Source organism: Hippoglossus stenolepis, chromosome 6, assembly GCF_022539355.2.
Source record: "Hippoglossus stenolepis isolate QCI-W04-F060 chromosome 6, HSTE1.2, whole genome shotgun sequence".
Classification (NCBI taxonomy): Eukaryota; Metazoa; Chordata; class Actinopteri; order Pleuronectiformes; family Pleuronectidae; genus Hippoglossus; species Hippoglossus stenolepis.
In genome coordinates this window covers 9,640,633-9,662,419 of record NC_061488.1, presented here as the reverse complement: position 1 = coordinate 9,662,419, position 21,787 = coordinate 9,640,633, and the positions used below count along the sequence as shown (strand labels likewise).

At 44.0% G+C, this 21,787-nt stretch overlaps 1 protein-coding gene across 3 annotated transcripts in view; it reads left to right on the top strand.

Moving 5' to 3' along the window:
• Positions 1–21,787, top strand: part of nkain4 (sodium/potassium transporting ATPase interacting 4) — a 48,364-nt gene that overhangs the window by 20,710 nt on the left and 5,867 nt on the right. For all 3 annotated transcript variants that reach the window (XM_035159991.2, XM_035159989.2, XM_035159990.2), the window contains exons 3-5: positions 1,075–1,155; positions 5,015–5,215; positions 15,755–15,815. In XM_035159991.2, coding sequence (XP_035015882.1) covers positions 1,075–1,155; positions 5,015–5,215; positions 15,755–15,815 — 343 coding nt within the window. The remainder of the gene's footprint in view (positions 1–1,074; positions 1,156–5,014; positions 5,216–15,754; positions 15,816–21,787) is intronic.

The window sequence follows — 21,787 nt, the reverse complement described above, 5'->3', positions numbered from 1 at the left end:
GACTGGGCATGTTGTTGACTTTCCTCGCTAATTGCAAATTGTGCTGCAATCTCTGGAGCATTATGCGACACCCTTAAATCACTCAAATCCCGTGGTAATTAGGGCTAATTAAAAAGGGGTGGGCCGGCTAAGGAGCTCATCAGATTTATACTCAGCTTCAACTTGCTGGACGGAGAAGGTCGTTCTCCGAAAACACGTTGAAAAGCACGTGCCGCAAGTTGCTCCGCTGCTTTTTGTTAGAAAGCGCGCCATGAATCTCCGGTGTGCTTTTTACGCACTTCAGTTTTTATTTGACACCATAACATTCATCTGAGGCATTAAAGGCCTATTTTGAGCTGCATTAGCGGAAGCGCAGATGGTGATGTTAATGACAGGAAAAGACTGGGGGAAGCGAGAAAGAGATACAGAGGAAGGGAGAGTGAATAAAGAGAGACAGGGGAGGCGGAGGAGAATAAATGGGAGCCACACAGGATGAAGGAGCAGAGGAAGCAGGGATTGAGGGGAGGAGGGAAAGTGGAGCTATTGTCTCATGTCAAGTGGAAAATTGGTGAGAGGGCAAGTTCAGCGGTTTCGTGATTCAACATGTATGTTTTTGCGAAGGTGCTGATTTTCCCTCCGCTCTTCCTCTGACATCTTAAACACACAGTTCATCGGGAGTCGGAGGATTTCACAACCTCCACAATGATGACTCTCTCTCTGTCTCTCTCTGACAGTGAATACCTCTCTACCACTGAGTGTCTGTCAACAGTCGACTGTCTCACTGTACAATTTTGTAAACGCTTGAGTCGTGAACTTCTGCCGCCTATAAACCTGCAGCTCCCTCAGGCCATAAAGAGACTTGCTGAACTTACCGGCCCCTTTTTGAAGACAGTGAGGTCTTACATACAAACTTCGAGTGTGTGTGTGTGTGTGTGTGTGTTGTGTGTGTGTGTGTGTGTGTGTGTGTAGGAGGACACCTTGGTTGAGGGGCTCTTTCATTAAGCCCACCACGTTTTTCAACAGTTGTCACGTCCTGTTCTGTTCAGCTCATCGAGTTTCCATGGAGCTAATCTGTGTGTGTCTTTGCTCCTGCAGTACACAGTATGGGCCGCTCTGTGGGTCGCCTGGAATGTCTTCATCATCTGCTTCTACCTGGACGTCGGAGGCCTGTCCAAGGTGAGACCCTCCCTCCGCTGTGTTCTCTGAATCCTCCGTCATTCATCTCTCAGCCAACGTCAACAGCTTTGTCTGCTTTTGCCCTTGATAGCGATTTATGGTTAAATGAACACTTCTATAAGTGCTGGTATGTAAAATACCACCAATACTAATAATTCTATGTAGATAATGATGAACACATTTTCACGTCTCTTCTGGAAGACGTTCATATGATACTTATGATACTTATTTCTCTGCATGAAAAGTCGTACAAATGGCAATTGTGCGGTGTTAAAAACCATCTCCTTTAAAGTGACTGCTCACAAATATCTCTCTTACACCAACATTAGGGGAGATATTATTATTCTCAAATTTCTTAAATTCATGAATGTGTGACACACGCATGTAGTTTGAATCCAACAGTGAACTTTTAGGGATCTGCACCATGTTCTTTTAAATTATCTGTGTGGTGCATTTACTGACCTTAGCAGTGGGGGGGCTGTTTCCTCCCTGCCAAGTTTCAAGTGGAGGCTTAATAGGTGAATAGAGAGGAAAAATCCCCACTCCAAACCATCAGGCTCACACACACACACAAACACACACACACACACACACTTTTAAATCTTCTGGACTCCCTGTGGCTCCTAAGTGCAGATTAAGCGTGTATTTATCCAGACAAAGAGAAGTGTTTGGGTTGTCACCTCTCCGTCTCCCTCCTCCTGTCAACCTGTCTTCTCACAGCATTTCTCCACATCTCCCTGATCCTTTTGATGTTCTTTTTAATTTATTCCACATATTTTGCAAGTTCCATATCTCGTCTTTTTCCTGTCATCACTCTCTCTTCTCCTGTCTCCTCCCTACAACCCCCTCCCCCTCCCATCCCCAGCCTCTCTAGTTATTGATGGGTGCCTTGCCTGGTTGCGAATCAGACCACTGACAATAATGAATTCATGTTGGCAACAGTCCTCTGACAGCTCCACCTCGGACAGGCAAAATTAATTTCAGAAACACCTTCCCAAGCTCCGGTGACTTTGTCGTTGTGTGATAGATCTTGGCTCCATCAAGTGTGTCTGTCTCTCAACGCGTATGTCTACATGAGTCCACTGTGAGTGTGTGTGTGTGTGTGTGCTGTGTGTGTGTAGCTGTATGCTCCTGCGTGGTTCCTGCTAGAATAATGAGGCTTGTAGGGGCCAGCTGCTCGGGGCTGAGACTGGGCATTAACCTGACAGATGGAGCCAGCCTGGGCTCCCAGCTCTGCATATGGTGGCCAGGAGGAGAGCTGGCTAATGGAGTGCCCACACACACACACACACACACAAGCCCCATGCGCACATGCATGACCAGACTTGATGCAACACTTTCTGAGAGGACCCCCCAACACATTTTATTTTAAACCAGAGTCTATGTTGCCTTGACCGATGTTGACAGCCGAGCACTGGAGGGTGTGTTTTTATTTATATGTGTGTGTGTGTGTGTGTGTGTGTGTGTGTGTGTGTGTGTGTGTGTGTGTGTGTGTGTGTGTGTGTGTGTGTGTGTGTGTGTGTGTGTGTGTGTGTGGGTGTGGGTGTGTGTGTGGGTGGGTGGGTGGGTGACAAGCCCCTCAATGTTCAGGGTTGTCAGAGTCATATGCCACATGCTCTGTCACCTCCCATTGATATCCCTTATCCCCTCCCCCACAGTGCGAGTCAGACTGACAGACGGACCCCTGCTACTCTACACTGTTTTAAACACTTTTAATCTTTCACCACTTCTCTTTTTATTCATTCACGCTCACACTGTGCACACAGAGACACAAATTCTCACTAACCTACCTGAACATGAAAAAATCCTCTTTCCTTTATTTTGAAAATGAAATAAGACTCTTCATAATCCCCAATTGGTTAAGCTTTGGCTCTAAATCAAAACGATATTTCTCTTCCCTCTTGTGGTATGAACATCAGTCCCCTAAATTTTATTCATCTAGACACTTGGATTATTCTCAGAAAAATCTATGAAAATGTTGAAAAGCTACTTATCTCTCAATGTTAAAGAAAGAAGAAATTCGTTGATCTGCCCTCTGATTCCAGATCTGCCCCCAAACCTAATGAGTTATTCCTCGTGTCACGACTCACCCCTCCTCAAAATGTTTACGGAAATCGATGCAAAATTCTTCCAATTAACAAACAAATAAATAATAAATGATCTCTTTGGCGGAGTTGATGAAGTTTTTTGATTTATCTTCCTCTCTCGGTTGAGCTCAGCCCCTCCAGCTCCTGGATCAATATGCCACCACCCTGCATGTGCATCTTTATGAAATCTAAGTAAATATGAGACTCAACGGAAGAGTCTAAAACATCCACTTGGCCACTCGGGTTCACTCCCCAGTGTGATCGCACAAACACAAGTTATCTCTGTGTTTCAGAAACAATGAATCACAGAAGTAAGATTCGAATCATTTGATGTTTAATACCTCATCGTCTCCAGTGATTCCAGTAACAGGATTTCTGTCCAAACACGCATTGAATTTTGTTGAACAAAGTAGTTTGAGCAATATCAGGAGAGTAACCTTGAATCCAACATTGATTCGGGCTTTCGGACGCACGGGAGCATAACAATAACACTCCTGACAGTAAGTTGCCTCGAAAGCCTCGATATCAACTGCTGCCGTTGTGCCACAGCTTGAGCAGAGATGGTTTCCCCCGGCTCGCGGGCTCAATCAATGGCGTCAGTCAAGTCATTAGTCTCCTACCTATTGACCTTCAGCCGACTTTGTTTTCGTGACTGTGCTGGAGAACGACAGAGAGGGAAACTAGAGACAGAGAGAGAGAGAGAGAGAGAGGTGTGTTACACTCAGCAGCTTTATGTTGATATGGTTCATGACTCGCGTTGCGTATCTTCCCTGTTGTGGAAGTTGTTGCGACCAGTGTTTTTATGTAGGTGCTGTTGATATATATGTACGTGTGAGCAGCGGTTGATAGGAATCAGAGATGCTTCCTGACAGCACTTGGCTCTGTTAATAATGCATGTCTTGTCACTGAGGGGCAGATGCAGGGTTAGATTGCTGTATTCGGGTATTGATTGGTGCGAGCGTCTATATTTCTGTGTTTACGGGCTCATGTGGCTGTGTGCAAATTGAACAGCGGCAGGTTGTACAACAGTTGCATGAATAAAATACTGGCTCCCAAAAAACGCGTGGTTGCTTTTTAAAAGTAGCAACATGTTTTTGCTGAAACAACCAGTCAACAGTTTTTATAGGAATTCTTTTTTCACCAGGAAGTAGTTCCAAACAAACCTGATGACTGTTAAGCCTGTGAGGAACACATAGCCAATGACTTTGGGGATCCCGGACTTTTACCAGCATGATGTTGGGATTCGTGGTTCTGAGTTCAGTTTTGTATAGTTTGTTGTGTATTTGCATAGAAATGAGGATACAATATGTTAAATTTATTTCGGTCCAGACAGTCTCAGTATGTTGTGGTCACTAAACTAAACTCATTAATTATTCTCCCAGAAATCAACATAGATTTAGAAAAATGCCCTTTTGAGAAAGTGGACAACATTTTTTGGGATTCGTCCCCTAATACAAATCCGCACAAAAATTAATTATTATTATTTATTATATTTGGACCCAAAAATGAACCATCCACCAACTTTTGTGGTCATCCATCCAGTAGTTTTTTGTTGTCCTGCTAATTAACAGAGGGACAGACGGAGGTAATGAGGAAACAGCCACATGAACCATCTTCCATAAGGCCGAGAGATAAGCTTCCTGTGTCATGACAAACCTGACTTGTGATCCAGCCTTGGTTTTCTCCATAAAGAATAAATGAATGTACTTCATAAGTAATGAATAGAGTTCAAACTAAGAAGTAACTGTTCACTTTTTTTATTCTCCTTCCAGGACAGTGACCTGCTGACATTTAACATCTCAGCCCATCACTCCTGGTGGAGCGAGCACGGGCCGGGCTGTGTGAGGAGAGAGATGCCACAGGCTCCAGGGATCCGCACCACAGAGAGCCACTCCTACATCTCTGTCATGGGCTGCCTCTTGGACTACCAGTACATCGAGGTCGTGCACAGCGGCACACAGATCCTTGTTGCTGTGAGTACAAGCTACACTTGACATTTTCACATGCTGATTCACGCGCGTCTGAACATGTGCCAGGAACTCATCGTATTACGTTGCCTAACTAACACCGGCAGCGACCGCACTCGCTGTGGGATTCATGTATGTGAAAGGTGAAGACGATGGAGATGAAGGTGATGTTTTTGTTTCCCTTCAATCACTTCTCTAAGTACACTTCCACGGCGCTCTGTTGTTTTGTCTGTGGCAGCCTCCCTTCCTCTGCCCCGGTCGCTGAATGAAAAATTGATCCGTTGTTTTGTCTGGCGGAGGCTCAGACCTGCCAGCTGCTTACAGGTTACTCAAACACGGGAAGGACTGTTATTGTCCTCTTTGTACAGCTCGGTTTGAATACACCACAAACTCCCATCCTGCCAGCATTCACATTTACACACACTCCTGTACGACTGACTAACCTCGTGTTGGACGGGGGCCACCTGGAGTTGCCAGCACAGCAGGCATTTGGCTTCATGCACATTACACACTTACACTAACTCGCAGTAACATTCACTCACACACACTTTGACTCCTTTGTGCACATACACACACACACACATTTAAACATGTAATGCGTAACAATTTTGATGACTTGTGTAATTACGTTATCCAAAATAATTCCAACAATTTTCAAATTCAGAGGAATCCACAATTTAACACAAGGTAACAGGACGTTACATGACTAAGGTTAACCACCAGTTTGCCAGTTTGCCAGTCGACAGTTATTTCTTTCCATTGTTTGTATTGGTCACTTATAAAGGATCACGATAATTCATTGCCATTTGCTGCATAACGTGAATATAGTCTGAATTTGTGCCTGAGTTGCGTCGGTTAGATTTTCTTCTGCATTGGTGGTGAACACAACATCTCCCATGATCCCTTGCTGCTTCATGTCGTAATAGGTATTTTGTTATTGTTTTGTTTGAGAGACCCCTAGTGGCTAAGTTGTACGTTTAATGGACGCAGATGTTGTCCAAGAGGAAGAGGGAGCTAATACACGGCAGCGTCAACGGCCATGAACTTGAGTTCAGGTTTCAGAATCTGGTTGATTTTCGTTCTTACTGTTAAATCTTGGACTAATTTAGACCTGGAAAAGTGCTAAGTACTGCGAATCTAGGTGATAACACGGCACATTAGAAAAACTGGCAGAAAGACCCAGTTGTTGAGAAGCACTGGATCGTACCATTCGTCCTGTCACCCCCGTGGAGAGAGGCGGGTGATAAAAAGACTGACCTCACTTTACAACCCCAGCTCTCACTGAACCGTAGCTCTTGCATTATAGACAGTGAATTGGTTCATTCCTTGTCCCACTTGGGCTTTTACTCCTATATAAGAAATGGTAACACCCTTACGCCTGCGTTTTGTCCAGCTGAGTATTTAACTGCAGCTCTGTGGGCGCAGCTCATTAGAGGAGCAGGGGAAAATGGTGCTGAAATCCCAGTGTCACTTTCTTTGTATCCTCACTTCCTCTCAGAAATGGACTCCTTTGAGATGTCCACTCTTGTTGTGTCTTTCCTTTTTCTCCTTCTCCGGTTGAGGGGAGGGCCAGACAGGAAGAGAAAGGGATGAATGAAAAGAAAGGGAAGAAAGTGGGGTGTCTCTTTGTCTTTGTTCGAGGGGTTTCAAGGTTGCAGTGAGAGGCCATTAAATATTTAGTTTGGGCTCCAACGAGCATGTTTCATTAAGATGAAAAATGTGGATCCATTGGGCAGTAATGGAGGCGTCACTGTCATTTATCTGCTCGGATTCGTCATTGAGTGAGAAGGGAGCCGTTCAGAAGTGAAGCTTTGAATTTGGGAGCGTCACACCTGTGTTGCTGCCGATTGAGGCTTCGGGCAAAATTCAGCAGAAAAAAAGTAACGTCAGGGTTTAAAGGATGAGCTTGAAGTGGAGGCAACCTTTTCAGACTGCCATCATGAATTATTCATTTATCACTGAGGGGAATATTTTGCTCCTGTCTGCCATTGTAGCGTATTCTTTGTTGCCTTCACTGAAACACCAACTAGCCCATCCATCCTACAGCACATATTGCTATTGAATTGCTTTGGTGCCATGATCATTAATGATTCCCCCGTCATTACAGTCAGCGGAAAATCCACCGATTCTTTTTTTTGTTTCTTTCTTTCTTTCCTCCTCTCTCTATCCTTCCTCCATCCTGTCTGCTTCAGCTCCATGTGCACCGCCTCGGCTGTTAAATAAAACATCTGAGTCTGAGAAAACATCTCCGGTGAGATGGAGGGTAGTTAGGAAGAAAGGTATACGAGAGAGGAGAAGATAAACGGAGCAAGATGTGAGATTCAGTTTACATCCAGACAGAAGTCTTACATGCTAAAGGGAGTAGTGAGAGATGTCAAAGTGCTGTCAGAGCTGTTGAACACACACACACACACACACACACACACACACACACACACACACACACACACACACACACACACACACACACACACACAGACACACACACCCGTCTCTCTATAGTTGTGAGCACACTCTGACATAATGCATTCCCCTGCCCCTAACCTTAACCATCCCAACTAAATGCCTAACCCTAACCCTAGCATAAACCTAATTCTAACCCTAACCCTAAAACCAAGTCTTAACCCTCAAAAAGCCAATTTAATTTGTTAGGACCAGCCAAAATGTCCTCACAATCATCTTAAATTGTCCCTCATAACTATAGATATACATGCACACACACACACTGCCTCCTGCATGCTCTACTTAGGCACCATCCCTTGCCTGAATATTCAAGATATTTTCCTGTTATGATTATGAAAGCGTCTGACCTGAACAATTTTCACAACTATCCTCATTAGAACTTTGCATTGACTTCCATTCGTTGTACAGAGCCTAACCAGAACCTTGATCCTAGCCTCAAACATGACCAATTCATACGTAACCCAAACCTTAACCTAACCACAATTTACATCTTACCCTTAACCTTCAGGACCTCGGAAATTACGTGTTGCCTCATTAGTACCAGGCTTTGATCCCATGAGGTCTTTTGGTCCTGACAAGGTCAGTGTTTATGCTGGATATGGACCTATAGAGGCAATAAAAACAAGTGCACACACACACACATCATTTAGTGTAGACTATTGCTGCCACAGGCAATGCTTTCTTCTGCTGCCTCTCTGTTCCCTGCACCGAGTGGAAGTTGATAAAGAGAGGAACGGCAGCCTGCGTCATTCTCTCGTTCCATTGCTCATTTCCTCCTTTTTCCACCTATTTTTCCCCTCGTCACAATCTCTCCGCTCTGTCTGTCTTCCTGTCTCCTCTCCCCGCCCAGATCTCACACTGTTTGACCTTCACGCAGATCAAATTCTCACCAAGTCAAACAACAAAAAACGACACCCTGCATTTCTCACTCATCGTCACTTTAGCTCCTTCTCTCATTTTCTCCAGGGCTTCGGGGCTCTGTCATGTCGGTCTATACGTCTGCGTGTAAGTGAGGCTTGTTATATGCCGGGGGCCAGGGTAGGGTTGGGGACAAATAGCGGCCCCCGGTTGATTAGAAGAGTTCCCTCAGTGGGACTCGTGTGGGCTGACCCCTGTGATTGCAGCTCGGGGCGGTGCCTGCCTACAGAATGAGGCTGGTTGTGTGTCTTGTGGTTGTTCAGGTTCACTTAGTTCAGCAGCATAAAAACAGTGTTCACCCCCACCCAACCCATCGCTCATCCAAAAGGTCCGGGTCCTCGCTTTGATAAGTCCATGATGTGTTTTTCAAACTCTCATACCGAAGAGCCATCACCACTGGGATGAATTTGTGTTGTTCCTCTATTTGTGTGCACGATGCACAGAGAGCTGAGGGATCTTTGATGTGCTTGTATTTGAAGTCCAGTAATATTTCCACAATCAAGTGGCCATGGATTGTGTAGTTTAATAATAGCATAAAGTAACATCTGCAGTATGTCAGGCCTGACACTGCATTGTGCCTGCGCTGTAAGTTTCACAGCATCTGCTTGAAAGGATTATAAAGATCCCAGGATTAAAAGACTTATGATGCAGTCGTGAGCAGTTATTAGTTCTGCTGGCTGCTGCAAAACAGAGCGGAAAAGAGAAAAGACCTCAAGACCAGAGGAGCAAAGTCTCCAAGTCTCTAACTGGCCACTGCATAGCGTGTCGGGCCACTCGCAGTACATCATAGAAACGGGACCGCCCGCTATTGTTCTTCAAAGGCTCTCTCTGCCAAGAGCTTTAATTGTTAATATGTGTTGCAGCGAAATGGATTTTCCTCGGATTAATTTGACTCTAGTATTTGGTCTTTTTTATGTTAAACCTCTGAGAGTATACAGGCAAAAAAGAGAAGGGGGGTTAAAAAGAACTGAAAAGCAATATTTAAGGGATAAACTTCTCACGACAAGTTTGTTTTTCGCTTTATTTGTTGAGTGTGACTGGTTGTTTTATCTAAGTGCCAGTTTGACGATTTGTCCATTTGTTTCTTCTTCGAGAAAACTCTATATTCTCTTCCCTTTAAAGGGGGATTAGGGTATTTTTCAACATGGGCCCTATGTCTATAAACTTGGGAGTGTAAAGGGAATGGTAACAAAACTTTTGGAATCAGTCCAGTCTCCGCTGGAAGCTGCAACAATGCATCTTATAGGGCAACTGCGACAGTCCACAAATGTCCATATTTTTTCGCCAATAAATTGCTCATATCAGCCCCTATTGTTTTGTTCATTAATATCCTCCACTCTCCAACTTTCTCTCTTTCACTCACACTCACGTTTCCGCCTCCATCTTCCTGCAACAACCAAAGTCTCACAAGACTTTTATTGGTGAAAAAATACATTTTGTGGACTGTTGCAGTTGCCCCATAAGATTACATTATAGTCACTTCTACCGTGATGCACTTGCTGGCGGAGGCGATCAACCGGAAGTAGTTTGTAGATATCATTCATTTACACACACACACACACACATTTATAAACATAGGACCCAAGTTGAAAAATTGCAGTTAACTAAGACATCATCTAAAATCATCTGTTCTTCTCTGGGACTGCAGGGAGGAACAAGCTCCTCATACAGCTTTTATCTCTGTGTGTGTGTGTGTGTGTGTGTGTGTGTGTGTGTGTGTGTGTGTGTGTGTGTGTGTGTGTGTGTGTGTGTGTGTGTGTGTGTGTGTGTGTGTGTGTGTGTGTGTGTGTGTGTGTGTGTGTGTGTGTGTGTGTGTGTGTGGCGAGGGGGCTGGGAGAGGAGAACAGGTGGATGTGCTCTGCGCAGTCCCCATCTCATCATGTTTTGTCATTAAACATGCAGCTGGCCACACACAAACACACACATCTAATTTTGTGCAGAGAAGCCTCGTGTCTCATTGTCGGGCAGAAAGTCCAGTGTAATTAACCTACAAGACGTCTGCACCAGCCCGCTCCCTCTCCGTCCTCCGTCTCTCTCCCCTGTGATATATTCTACCTAGGAATTCCTGTCATTAGAGTACACTCTGTGAGTTTTCTCCTGACACTGAGCTACGATCAATAGCGTGTTAATTAGCTTGTAGATCGACTCAGATATCCATCACAGCACTGGCACGTGCACGGGCCCAGCGGCTGTGCACCAGAGGCGGCTCCAACTGTGTGAGAAAATCTGGCAAAATGCAGACTGAAACTTGCAATTGTTGTCATAATTGATTAATCTGTCCGTTATTTTTGACCAACCAATTAATCACAGTTAGAATTAGGAAATTGTGGGGAAACTGCCGAGAAGAAGATGGCTCCTTCAAACGGCTTGTTTTGTCCAACCTGAAGTCTAAAATCGTAAATGTTAAATGTTTAAACTAAGAAACATAAGAAGCATAACATGTGACAAGCTGAAACAGAGGGGAATAACTGAATGAATAGATGATGAAATATTGTAAAATATTAATAAAAATATCCCGTAGAAACCCTGTCAAATATAATTAGATCTTGACAGTTAAATGAATTTGACTGTTGCTCTGATTTATTGTAGTCGCCCCGAATAACTGAGAAGAATGAAAGCCTCTAATCATGAGGAAGAGCCGTGCGTGTTGAGCTGACGTTTATGAGTGAGAGTGCGCTGTCAAAGGTGATTATGGGTCTTTTGTGAACCGGCACATTCTCTCTACCTGACCTTCATTAGCCTATGCAAATACAAATAGCCTTCCTTCTTAGCTCAGCAGCTGGCCTCCTTCTCACGCACACACACACACAAATTATTGCCCGAGCATTCTTTTCGCCCTCATTTTCGAGGGAAAAGAAATTCAGATAATGCTGAACGGTCACAAATACCGTCTTAAGTTTCCTCTGCAACACAGTGAATAGTAAATGAAGGGGCCCACTGGAGGATAGCTTTGCTTTTGATGTTTGTGCTCATCCGGGGCTGAACTTTTTGTGCCTCTGTTTTCGCTGTCATGCTTCCTTAAGTCAGTTGTCCACTGTTCACTGTCCTGCAACCTGCAGAGGAGGGTGGAATTTGTTAGAGAGACAATAAAACAAGGACACACAAGCTGCTTTTACAGACCTGAACTGAACTGCGGAAATTAACCGGAGGGGCTGCGTGTGAGAACGTAAATGTCTGAGTCAGTTGCTTCGGATATGTTGCATATAAACTTTTCCTGCCAGCCCTCTAGGTAAATGTCTGGAAAACTGATGTTGATAGCGTTTGTAAAACGTGGAAGCCAGAAGATTATATATCAGGATGCAAAAGCGGTGTTGTACACCTAGAAGACACAGATGAAGATGTCCTCTTGGAAAGACAACGAGATTGGAGAGCGTTTGTTGATAAACAGAAATATAATACATAATTTCCTCCCTACATGCTCGACCCAGGCACCGCCCCTCGTCTGAATGTTCTGGATCCAATTTGTCTGACATTTTCTGCAGTTCATGTCTGAAAACAGCTAGAGAGAGGTGGAGACTTGTGTTTAGAAAGAGACTGTGCAGAGTGCAAGAAATGATTGGCAGATGAAAGAGTTGGCTTTGGTGTGACGTGTCCTCCCAGACGGACTGAGATCAAGTCTCAGAGGACATGCAGGGGCTTTATGAGCTTAATTAATATGACATTAATTTCCAAAATGAATCAGAGTCAAAGAAGACAGCAGGGGAGCGTGCGTTCGTGCATGCTTGTGTGGGTGTGTCTGTGTGTGTTGGTGGGAGTCCATTAACTATGCTGGAAGATATAAGTGGACTTGTCACTTATTATTGAGGACACTGACCTGTATTACTTAAGGGCAGAAGCGCCTCCAGGGAAAAACCACCAAGTGGTCCCTTCTGTGATCTTATTAGCCTCCTTTACGTAAAATTACTGTACTGAGGCCTCCGAAAAGGAAATGGGAAGACAAAGATGATATCGGTTTGTGGAGGGATGGAGATCTTCCAGATTCACTGTCCAGACGTGATCGTTTTTATCAGTGGAGGTGTGAGACATGGCAGTGATGTCCCATCGCTGAGCAGCACCCACTCTTTGGCTTTCACTGAATTTAGTGCTGCGTCGGATTTGTCTATTCACAAGTGTTATTTATAAATGTGCGCTGCAGCTAAAAGTAACCGCAGCATGTCAGTCGTATTGTATTTTGTTTTCCCTCGGGGCGACAGCGCAGCTTTAGATATAAAACTGGCCTCGTCTTGTTTCTGTCGTCATCGCCTGAGCCGCTTTGTGTTGTACCAGACTGAAAATCTTTGAGACTAAATCTGTCTGATACGCTCTTTCCTCCCCTCTATTCTGTTTCTTTCTCACATTCGTAGATACCGTCAAGTGCCTCCTCATTGATTCATTTGCTGAGTAGATAAATGATGTGCTGTGCTATCATACAAACAACGATTATATTTTAGATCATGACTGACTGAGGGTTCAGACCAGAAACTGGCCGATGTGGGCGTTTGAGGATTTGCTGGGATTTCTAACAAAAGATTATTTTCTTCTCATTTCAATCGTCTCAAGTTTCTCTCAACTAAACAGTCTCACATTCTCGTGATTCATAAATGAACATGGTCAGCCTGACACCCGTCCTGAGAGATCTGATCACAAGTGGTGTTGAAGAGATCCAATCCCTCAGACTGCATTGGGAGGTGGCTGCGTGCATTGATCACTCAGGATGGACGTTAATAGCAGGTCTGAACACGGCCCACTGCAGCCTGCTCCACCACCATCTTCACATATGATATGCAAACACTATTGTTTCCTAAGCCTCCTCTGCTGTGACATGTTGGCTGTATAATGTTGTGACTCAGAGCACAACAGCAACCCTTTATGCAAATCACACAAACGTGCACTCATGCATTAGATATTAACTTGTCCGAGCACACACTTCTGCAGGGAAAAAGCACACATTGGACACACATGCGTGCACACACACAGACACAATACAATTGGGAAAAACAGGGTGTGCCCCCTGCTGTTAACACCATCTTGTGTTTGACACTGGCTTTATACATATGCTAATTCACCTCCATTTCACCGCCACAGTAATGGATGGGGTGAGACCAGCAATTAGATACCAGAGCCAGGAGAACAGGTGAGAGAGAAGCAGGGAGAGGAGAGAGGTACGAATCTTATCGAGCCCACACAGAGACGGACCCATTCTCTCCTCCACTAGACACCACAGCTGCGTTTCATTCATAAATAAAACATTTAATCTACATCTGGATGAACTTCTGTGAAGGCCACATATATTACACGCATGAAAAATGGAATAAAGACGTGCAAACTGTTCCTCTTATAATTACATAGGCCAGGCCCAGTTATAGGTTGAATCAATGTTATATAAATAGCCAGTCAGTCCCTCCATGGGCTCTGTGTTTGTGTACCCAGTGTGTGAGGAGGGCAGCGTGCCCGGTGCTGTTTTAATTGGCATGGCTGAGTGCCAGATGATGGATGGATGGATGGCTCGGTGGTGAGAGACTGTCTCTCGCCGTGTCCGTTTCTGAGTCGATGACAGCCATCTGCCAGTTCCACAGGCTATTCTCAGTGCTGTGTGTGTGCCCACTCGGTTGAGCAGCTACTGTATGTACACTGTGGAAACCCTGTCCACTTCTATAGCACTGCCAACACAGATACTGCATTAAAACTCCGGAGAGCTGTGAACACATAGCGCCGACATAGTTTTACCTTCAGATTGATATGCTGAACATGTCAGTAAACAGTTGTCTGTTTACATGCCCAGCACTTCTCTGTTAATTTGGATTGGTTGTGTTTCGGGCCACCTGATTGATGTAAGTCCAGTGTTCCCTTTTGGTTTTTGCTTTGTTTTTGGTCTCCACCGGCTTTTGAGGGAAATATCTGTAGCTTCAGCTGCCAAGTGCTTGAGTGGTTTCAGGCTAACTTTGTCTGTTTGGTGCTGGGCGGGTTGTGTGCGGTGGGTTTGAGCTGTTTGCTCAAAAACGCTGCCACTAATATATTTTTAGTTTTAAACAAAAGATTTGTCTCACATCCTTTCTACTCTGGAGATTTCAAGCCACTAAAAAATTCCATTTTGTAAACACTGCTTTTCTCCATTTCAGTTCGTAATCTCCAGGGTTGGACGGGCAGAAGCTGAGACTGTTTAAACAACAACCCAGACATCCACGTTCGCTTCCTGATTGGATCATTATGTCTCATTCCTTGATTCATCACAATCAACCGTGTGAACTGTGAACTAAAACAGCATCCTCCTAGAATACCAGTGTTGAATGCAACATGGATAATGAATTACTTTATAATGCTACAGCTGCCTACATGCACAGGACGCCATCTTGTTGCAGTAAGCGGTGTCAATTCTCAATTGCGCATGCAAGTCAATGGTCATGTGACCTGCATTACTAGGCGAGTTAGCGTTGACCGAGATTATTTCTGATATGAACCTAAAACTTTTGTCTGGACGGTTTTTCATTTACATTTTCAAATTAAAACCTGTAAAAGTAAATATATTAGAAAAAAGGACATATAAGCTGCTTTCAGACATGCGCTGAACTCGACATTTTCCTGGAATATCTGAGTAAGTTGCATTGGATATTATCCAGATATTTTCCTGCCAGCTCCCCCAAATGTTATTTTTTGGTCTCCACCGACTTTTGAGGAGAACATCTGTCGCTTTAGCTGCCAAGTGCTCCACTAGTTTGTTTGGTGCTTTAATTAGTAAGTAATTAGTAAAAATGTATTAATTGGGATGTAGCCTGATGCGGATGAGAGCAGTGACCACAGTAAAACATTAAAGTTGCAGGCAAAGTAACTAAACGTGTGTGGTTTCAAAAATACTTGTGACCCCTTTCACGTTACACCTATAGTTTTATAGTCTTGATGGTTTCTTGACGATTCATTGTTTAGTCTATAAAATCTTTATTATTGCATTATTATTTTATGAGATAATCAATCATTTCCGTTGTAGTGTCGTTCTTTACAGTGTTGCACCGGCCGCACACTGCAGGCCCCCCCCGAGACTGCACAGCCTCCATCTCTCAGAGTCATAACTGTCTGTTCTCCTCCGGGTGTTCTTTCTGTATTATCTGTTTGTCCATTAAAGCCAACACACTGTTGTTCATCTGCTGCTCTGCGGAGTCTAACCTCTCCTGTTTGCTTGTGTGTCCACAGCTCCTGGGCTTCGTGTACGCCTGCTACGTTGTCAGCGCCATCACTGAGGAGGAGGACAGCTGTGAGTCGCTCAACCTCCCCTTACACACACAGACACACACAAATACACACACACACACACTCTTGAAACCGAGCCTTGCATTAATGATTGAATCAAACCCACTCACTAACATGAGATAGTCGACTCCCAAGTTGGGGAGAGCAGGGCCGCATCTTTCTTCCCCATCCCTCTATTCCCAGCTCGAGCTCTCTTCTCACTCTCTCTCTCTCTCTCTCCCTCCCCCTTCCTCCCCCACACCAGCTGGGCCCTCTCCCTCCAGAACCAAAGCAGCCATGTGTTCCCTCTCCTCACCTCCTTCAGCCCATTCTTCCCTTTCTCTTTTCACGTGTCCTCTCGTCGCCTCGCCGCGCCCCCTCGACGTTCTGTGTGGTCCTCGCTGTCGCAAACCTGTTATTTTCCTCCTTTAATGGACTCTGGCTTTCACTTTTCTCACTTCCGTCTCTCCACGCACCCCCCTGTTTGTCCCCCCAGCTGTCTGAAGCCTGCGTGGGGTGGGGTGTTTTCATTCTGCAGGGGTGCACCTCCCCCACTTTCTCTCTCGTACGCAAACACAAACACACCTTCGCTCCTCACATCTGTGTCGTGCCGCTACTCAAACATAGTCATCGTTTCGTTGAAGTGGCTCCTCGCTCTGTTTCCTCCTGTCTGTGTTGTTTTTATGTCGTTCCCTGTTAAACCTTTAATGTGGCGTTGACCTTTACGTGTGTAAAAAGGGCCGACGGTGTGAACATAAAAAAATATGCCAGCCAAAAGTAGAGTCATATGAGAATGTGAGAAGAAGGAGAAACCAGAAACGGACACTTGTGATTAATATCCCAGTTGCTGTGACCTCATAGGAAGCAGGTCAGAGGTCCTGCGGAGGGTTAGCCAATCAGATGAGAGGAAACATTTGATCTTAAGGGTCGGTGGGAGTCATAAATATCTGATTAGTGCTGCAGGGCTGTCTACGACACATAGCTGCTCACATGCATGAGAATCTGTCTTTACAGATATATTCAAGCAATGCTTTGAAACTAAATGCAGGAAGGTGCAGGTGTCAGATGGTTGGATAATAATAAACTGTTTATACACTTCATACCTTTCGTACAAGAAATGCAGCTCAAAGTGGTTTACATGCAGTGTGGATGAAAATAAAAAACATGTTAAAATGTAATTTTAAAAAAGGAAGAGAACAGATTTTAAGAAACATAGGAACATGTTAAAATGATATTTAAGAGATAAGTACATAAACATTTTTTTTATTAAATCTAATAAAAAAAATGCATTAAAACAGAAAGGAAAGAAAATTATATTTAACCAAAAATGTACATAAAAGTGCGGGCAAGTGCAAGATCTAGTTCAAGGCTGAAAGAAAGAGAAATATTTTCAGTTTTCTTTCACTGAACTAGCTTCTCTGATATCTATTTTGGCTGTTGATGATCTCATTGTTCTAGAGGAGACATAGTTAAATAGAGAGTCAGCTATGTAAATGAGTTCTATTCCATTCAGAGCCATTTATGTAATGGCTGAACAAACAAGCTCACTCTGTGAGGATTAGCTGAGGGGTTTCTCAAGTCCACACTCATATGCGCTTGTTGGAATACTCAAGCAGCTTCCAGACATTCATTGAACTCCAGATATGCTCCTGAAATTATCCAGAGGGGCTGTATGTGAGAATAGAAAACCTCCGAGACAAGGAAGACAACGACGACAGATGCTGAAAGACGATGCGATGCGAGAGCTTTTGGAGATAAGAATCCACGCTGGTGTCAATGTGCTGTAAACAAAAACATGGGATTTCCTCAGCAGCATTTATACTTTCTGTCCTGCCTCCTGCCTGCTCCACCCAGACCTGGAGAGTCTGCTGCTGCGTTCTTCATATGTGAAAGGAAACGTCGGGATAATTTCCGGATCCAATTGTCCCAAATGACCGATACTTTCATATCTGAAAACAGCTAAAGTATAAAGAATATGGTGCTTGGCTGTAACCAAAACTGTAATTGGATTTAAACAGCACGATGAACAAAGCACTACATGTACTAAAAGCGTCCTTGACAACAGAGTCTTGTAATTTGGGAGGATTTTGATGTGGTTTCCGTTTGTGTTCCCGTTGACCGGTGGCACACGAGTCCGAGCAGCTCTCTGGTGGTCACATACCAGAGACTCACTGGCTGTGAGTGTTTAGCGTTACCATCCAACTGATTTCCCCTCCCAGCTCTGGGCAGCACCACTTAATCACCCATAAGTATTCCTGGGAGGGTAATACCATTTCATCTGGAACTTAAAAAAGAAAGACTTTATCGCCTCAACAATTTTTTCATTTGTTTTTTTTGTCTGGGACCTTTGAGCTCCGAGTGTGGACAGTTGGCAGAGATTGTTAAAAATCATACCAGACAGTCGTCCACACTCAAAAAACGGAGATAAACTATAAGAAATAGCCCACAAGCAATAAGGAAAGGTTGCAGAAAATTATGTGATTTTTATTGGCTTTAATCATCTGGTAGTTCTTCTCTGATTCAGGCTGTGCTGGAGCGAAAAACGCTGCAACATCGCTTCCAACTCTTTGTTATCGCAATCCTGCCTTAGCCTACACACACACATGTATTTTGTTCATGCAGACACGCACACTCTCTCATCAACACAAAAAACAGCCAAGGCCCCTCTGCCGCTCTCGTTTTCTCTCCTCATTTGATCTGTAGATTAAAGCAAATTTCTGCAGTGAGCCTTCTGGGTGAATTAGCATCTCTCCTCCCACTCAGAACTTTTCCATCACTTCTCCCTCGCAGGCCTCGTGGTTTCATCCCAGGTAGATGGAATAGCCAAGTATCACAATCCAATTTGAGTATGTTCAAGAAGTCCTTTCTCTTTTCCTCTTTCTCTCCCATCTCTCTCGCTCTCCTTTCTCTGGTTTCCGAGCTGTAACAAGGTGCGCTTGTTGTAAAAAAAGTTAGAGGTCTCTGGTCACTCGTTGTATCAGCCTCATTAAGTGCCTTGCTGGTCAATAACTTCCCTGTTGATTGCGCCTCACCAAGAGAAGACGGGTACAGGAAGCATCCTCTGGGAGAGGCAGAAAGAGAGGGAGGAGGAAAGACGGATAGAGGAGTACGTGAGGGAGGTGTTTATCAGGAGCGAGCCACGGAGGGGAAAATAAGACGGGGGGTAATATGCAGGAACAAACAACACGAGGCAAGATGAGCGTTTCACGACTAAGGAGACGAGACAGGAATTCCTCTCACGACAAGCACTCCCTCGCTCTCCAGGGAGAGGGGTGAGATAGATTAGAGTGCTCAGGCTTGCGTAAAGACTAGGGGGATGAAACATGCACACACACATACACACACACACACACAAGAAAAACAAGAAATAGAGACACAATGGGCAGAATAACAAGCATCATACACCCTCGGCTTAGTTTTGTGTGTGTGTGTGTGTGTGTGTGTGTGTGTGTGTGTGTGTGTGTGTGTGTGTGTGTGTGTGTGTGTGTGTGTGTGTGTGTGTGTGTGTGTGTGTGTGTGTGTGTGTGTGTGTGTGTGTGTGTGTGTGTCAGCACTTCCTCTATTCCTCTCCCACTGTATAAATGCATGTGTCTGTGTGTACGTGCACACACATCAGTGGGGTCGAAAAGTCTTTCCATTTGAAGTGAAGGGGAAACAGGGTCTCAGAACCTTTGGACCCCGCCATTTGTGTGTGTGTGTGTGTGTGTGTGTGTGTGTGTGTGTGTGTGTGTGTGTGTGTGTGTGTGTGTGTGTGTGTGTGTGTGTGTGTGTGTGTGTGTGTGTGTGTGTGTGTGTGTGTGTGTGTGTGTTAATTTGTTACACAGAGTTATCGGTGGTGAGCAGACACACCGGCAGAGTGAGTGGTGGGGAAAATCCTCTTTGTAAAGTAGGTCATGGAGTTAGCCGCCGAGCGCTGGGATAAGCTCGCTTTAGCATGTCTGCTAATTATGCTGCCTCCCTGTGTGCTGAGTCACATCCCCAGAAAATCATCCGTAGCAGACGGAGCAACTGGAGGGATGGATTAATGTGTAGGTGGCAGCGTACGAGTGAAAAGGTCAAAGAAATCAAAGAGAAGCCTCAACCCGTTTTCACTTCATCACCTCGCTGTTAGTGAAAAATGATGCCAAACACGAAGAACAAGGATTTTTCACAGAAGATCTTTTAATATGTCACTGTAGGACAAGCCGAGGTGCTAATGACAAAATGTATAATGGCTGAATTTCTTTTGGTTTGCTCGGTTTTAGGGTCAATTCACTGTCAATATAATCAAAGTAATTATTGTTCATGGTTATAGAAGCGGTGCTTTCACTGTTTAATTTGTCACTTTGTGTTTTATTTAGTCATAACATATTGTTTTTGTTCACACTTACCTGTGTTTACATTCCAATGCATCAGAAATTAAGAAATGAGACAGAATAAGGCAAATATCACTAGAAAATCAACATTTTCCTCAAATAATTCTAGTAAGATATAAAGTACCTTACAGAGGTTGTAGACACTTGCAGTAAAGTGAGCGTGCTTTCAGAAATAAACCATACACCGTGTTCCAAGCATCTTTGATAACTTTTCTGTGGATTTAGTTTTCTGTCTCCTCGTGGAGGCCACACCGTCTGTGTCTGGACTCTTTGTTCTTCTCGTCTCTGAAGATTCTTCCTCTGGTCTCATGCTGCAGAATGAATCTGAGACTGATCAGACGAGAAAGGCGACTGGAAAATTACAGCTCTGTATTTATACACATGAAGCTAAAACTTTTTTTTATCTGGATGACTTTTCCAGTGGCTAAAATATTATAGTCTGTTCCCATTACATCAACAAATAGTATTCGTCTACAAAATTAGCAGTCTGATGGTTTGTGTGATTGTGGCCTGGGATGGAGTCAAATTTCCGGCCTAAATTATTGTTTCAGTTCTCCCCTGAAAATGCCTTAAACTATTTCATACTGTACATGTGGAATATGATATTTTTGCTGTTTAAAATTCAGATATAATCTGTCCAGCTAACAAAATAAAAGCCCCTGCAAACCAGTGGTCCACACGGATTGACACTGTTGCTGCCTCTCCTCTCAGGACTGTGGGTTTATACAGACTGGGCCTGATTGGCCTTGTTGTAAGAGCAGGACAGTTTTATCGACTTATCGATCTTAAACCTGAAGTGCACACAATAGTTTTTACTAAATCCTTGACACTATTTCATTGTTGCATCGCAGTATTTGACAAACACAAAGTACAGCCTGCACACATATCACCTACATTCAACTTTGCGATTGTTATGAAAAAAAGGCCATACATCATCCCAAGCAAATTCTGGAGCATTTTCACTAAGATCAGGTCAGAATGTAGAGGGGACCTGTACACATATGTTTTTAAGACAGAGGAAGAAGAGCTCAAAACTATATCTAGCATATATATCAGCATCATTCTGCATCACACTATTTGCACATTGGATCATATTAAACTTGACCTATAGATGTCTTATTTTCATTTTATTGTCCACGATTCATTCATTTTATTGCTCATTTATAGCTGCTGGAGACACCCTCAGTTTATTCATCTATTATAAATTCAGTTAATGGACATTAGAGCATTTATTGTATCTGTCACATTAAACCCATTGCTTTAGAGTGGCCCCCCTCCATAAACCCTTTTTACACCCAAATAAGCAGGAATATGTGGGTTTTCTAAACGTGGCTAAACCTGCTAAAAAGAAGGCGATTGATGCCTTTCACAAGGCCAGTGGACCAGTTTGCTTTTCTGTTTCTTGTTCTGGTGTGTGACGTTAAACGAAAAACAGAAACTCCAGAGAACAGGGTTTTCAAACGGTAGAAAGCAGCGTTACACTGGTTAACATCAGTCTCTTTAAACTCAATGCCAATGAAACGATGTTCAGAGAGACACCGACGTGGGTGTAATTTTTGGCTGAGACGCCGAACAGTCGCAGAAGGCACCCACAGGGGAGTCGAGTCTTCATTGCCTCAATGATAGCTTCTGTTCAAATGTT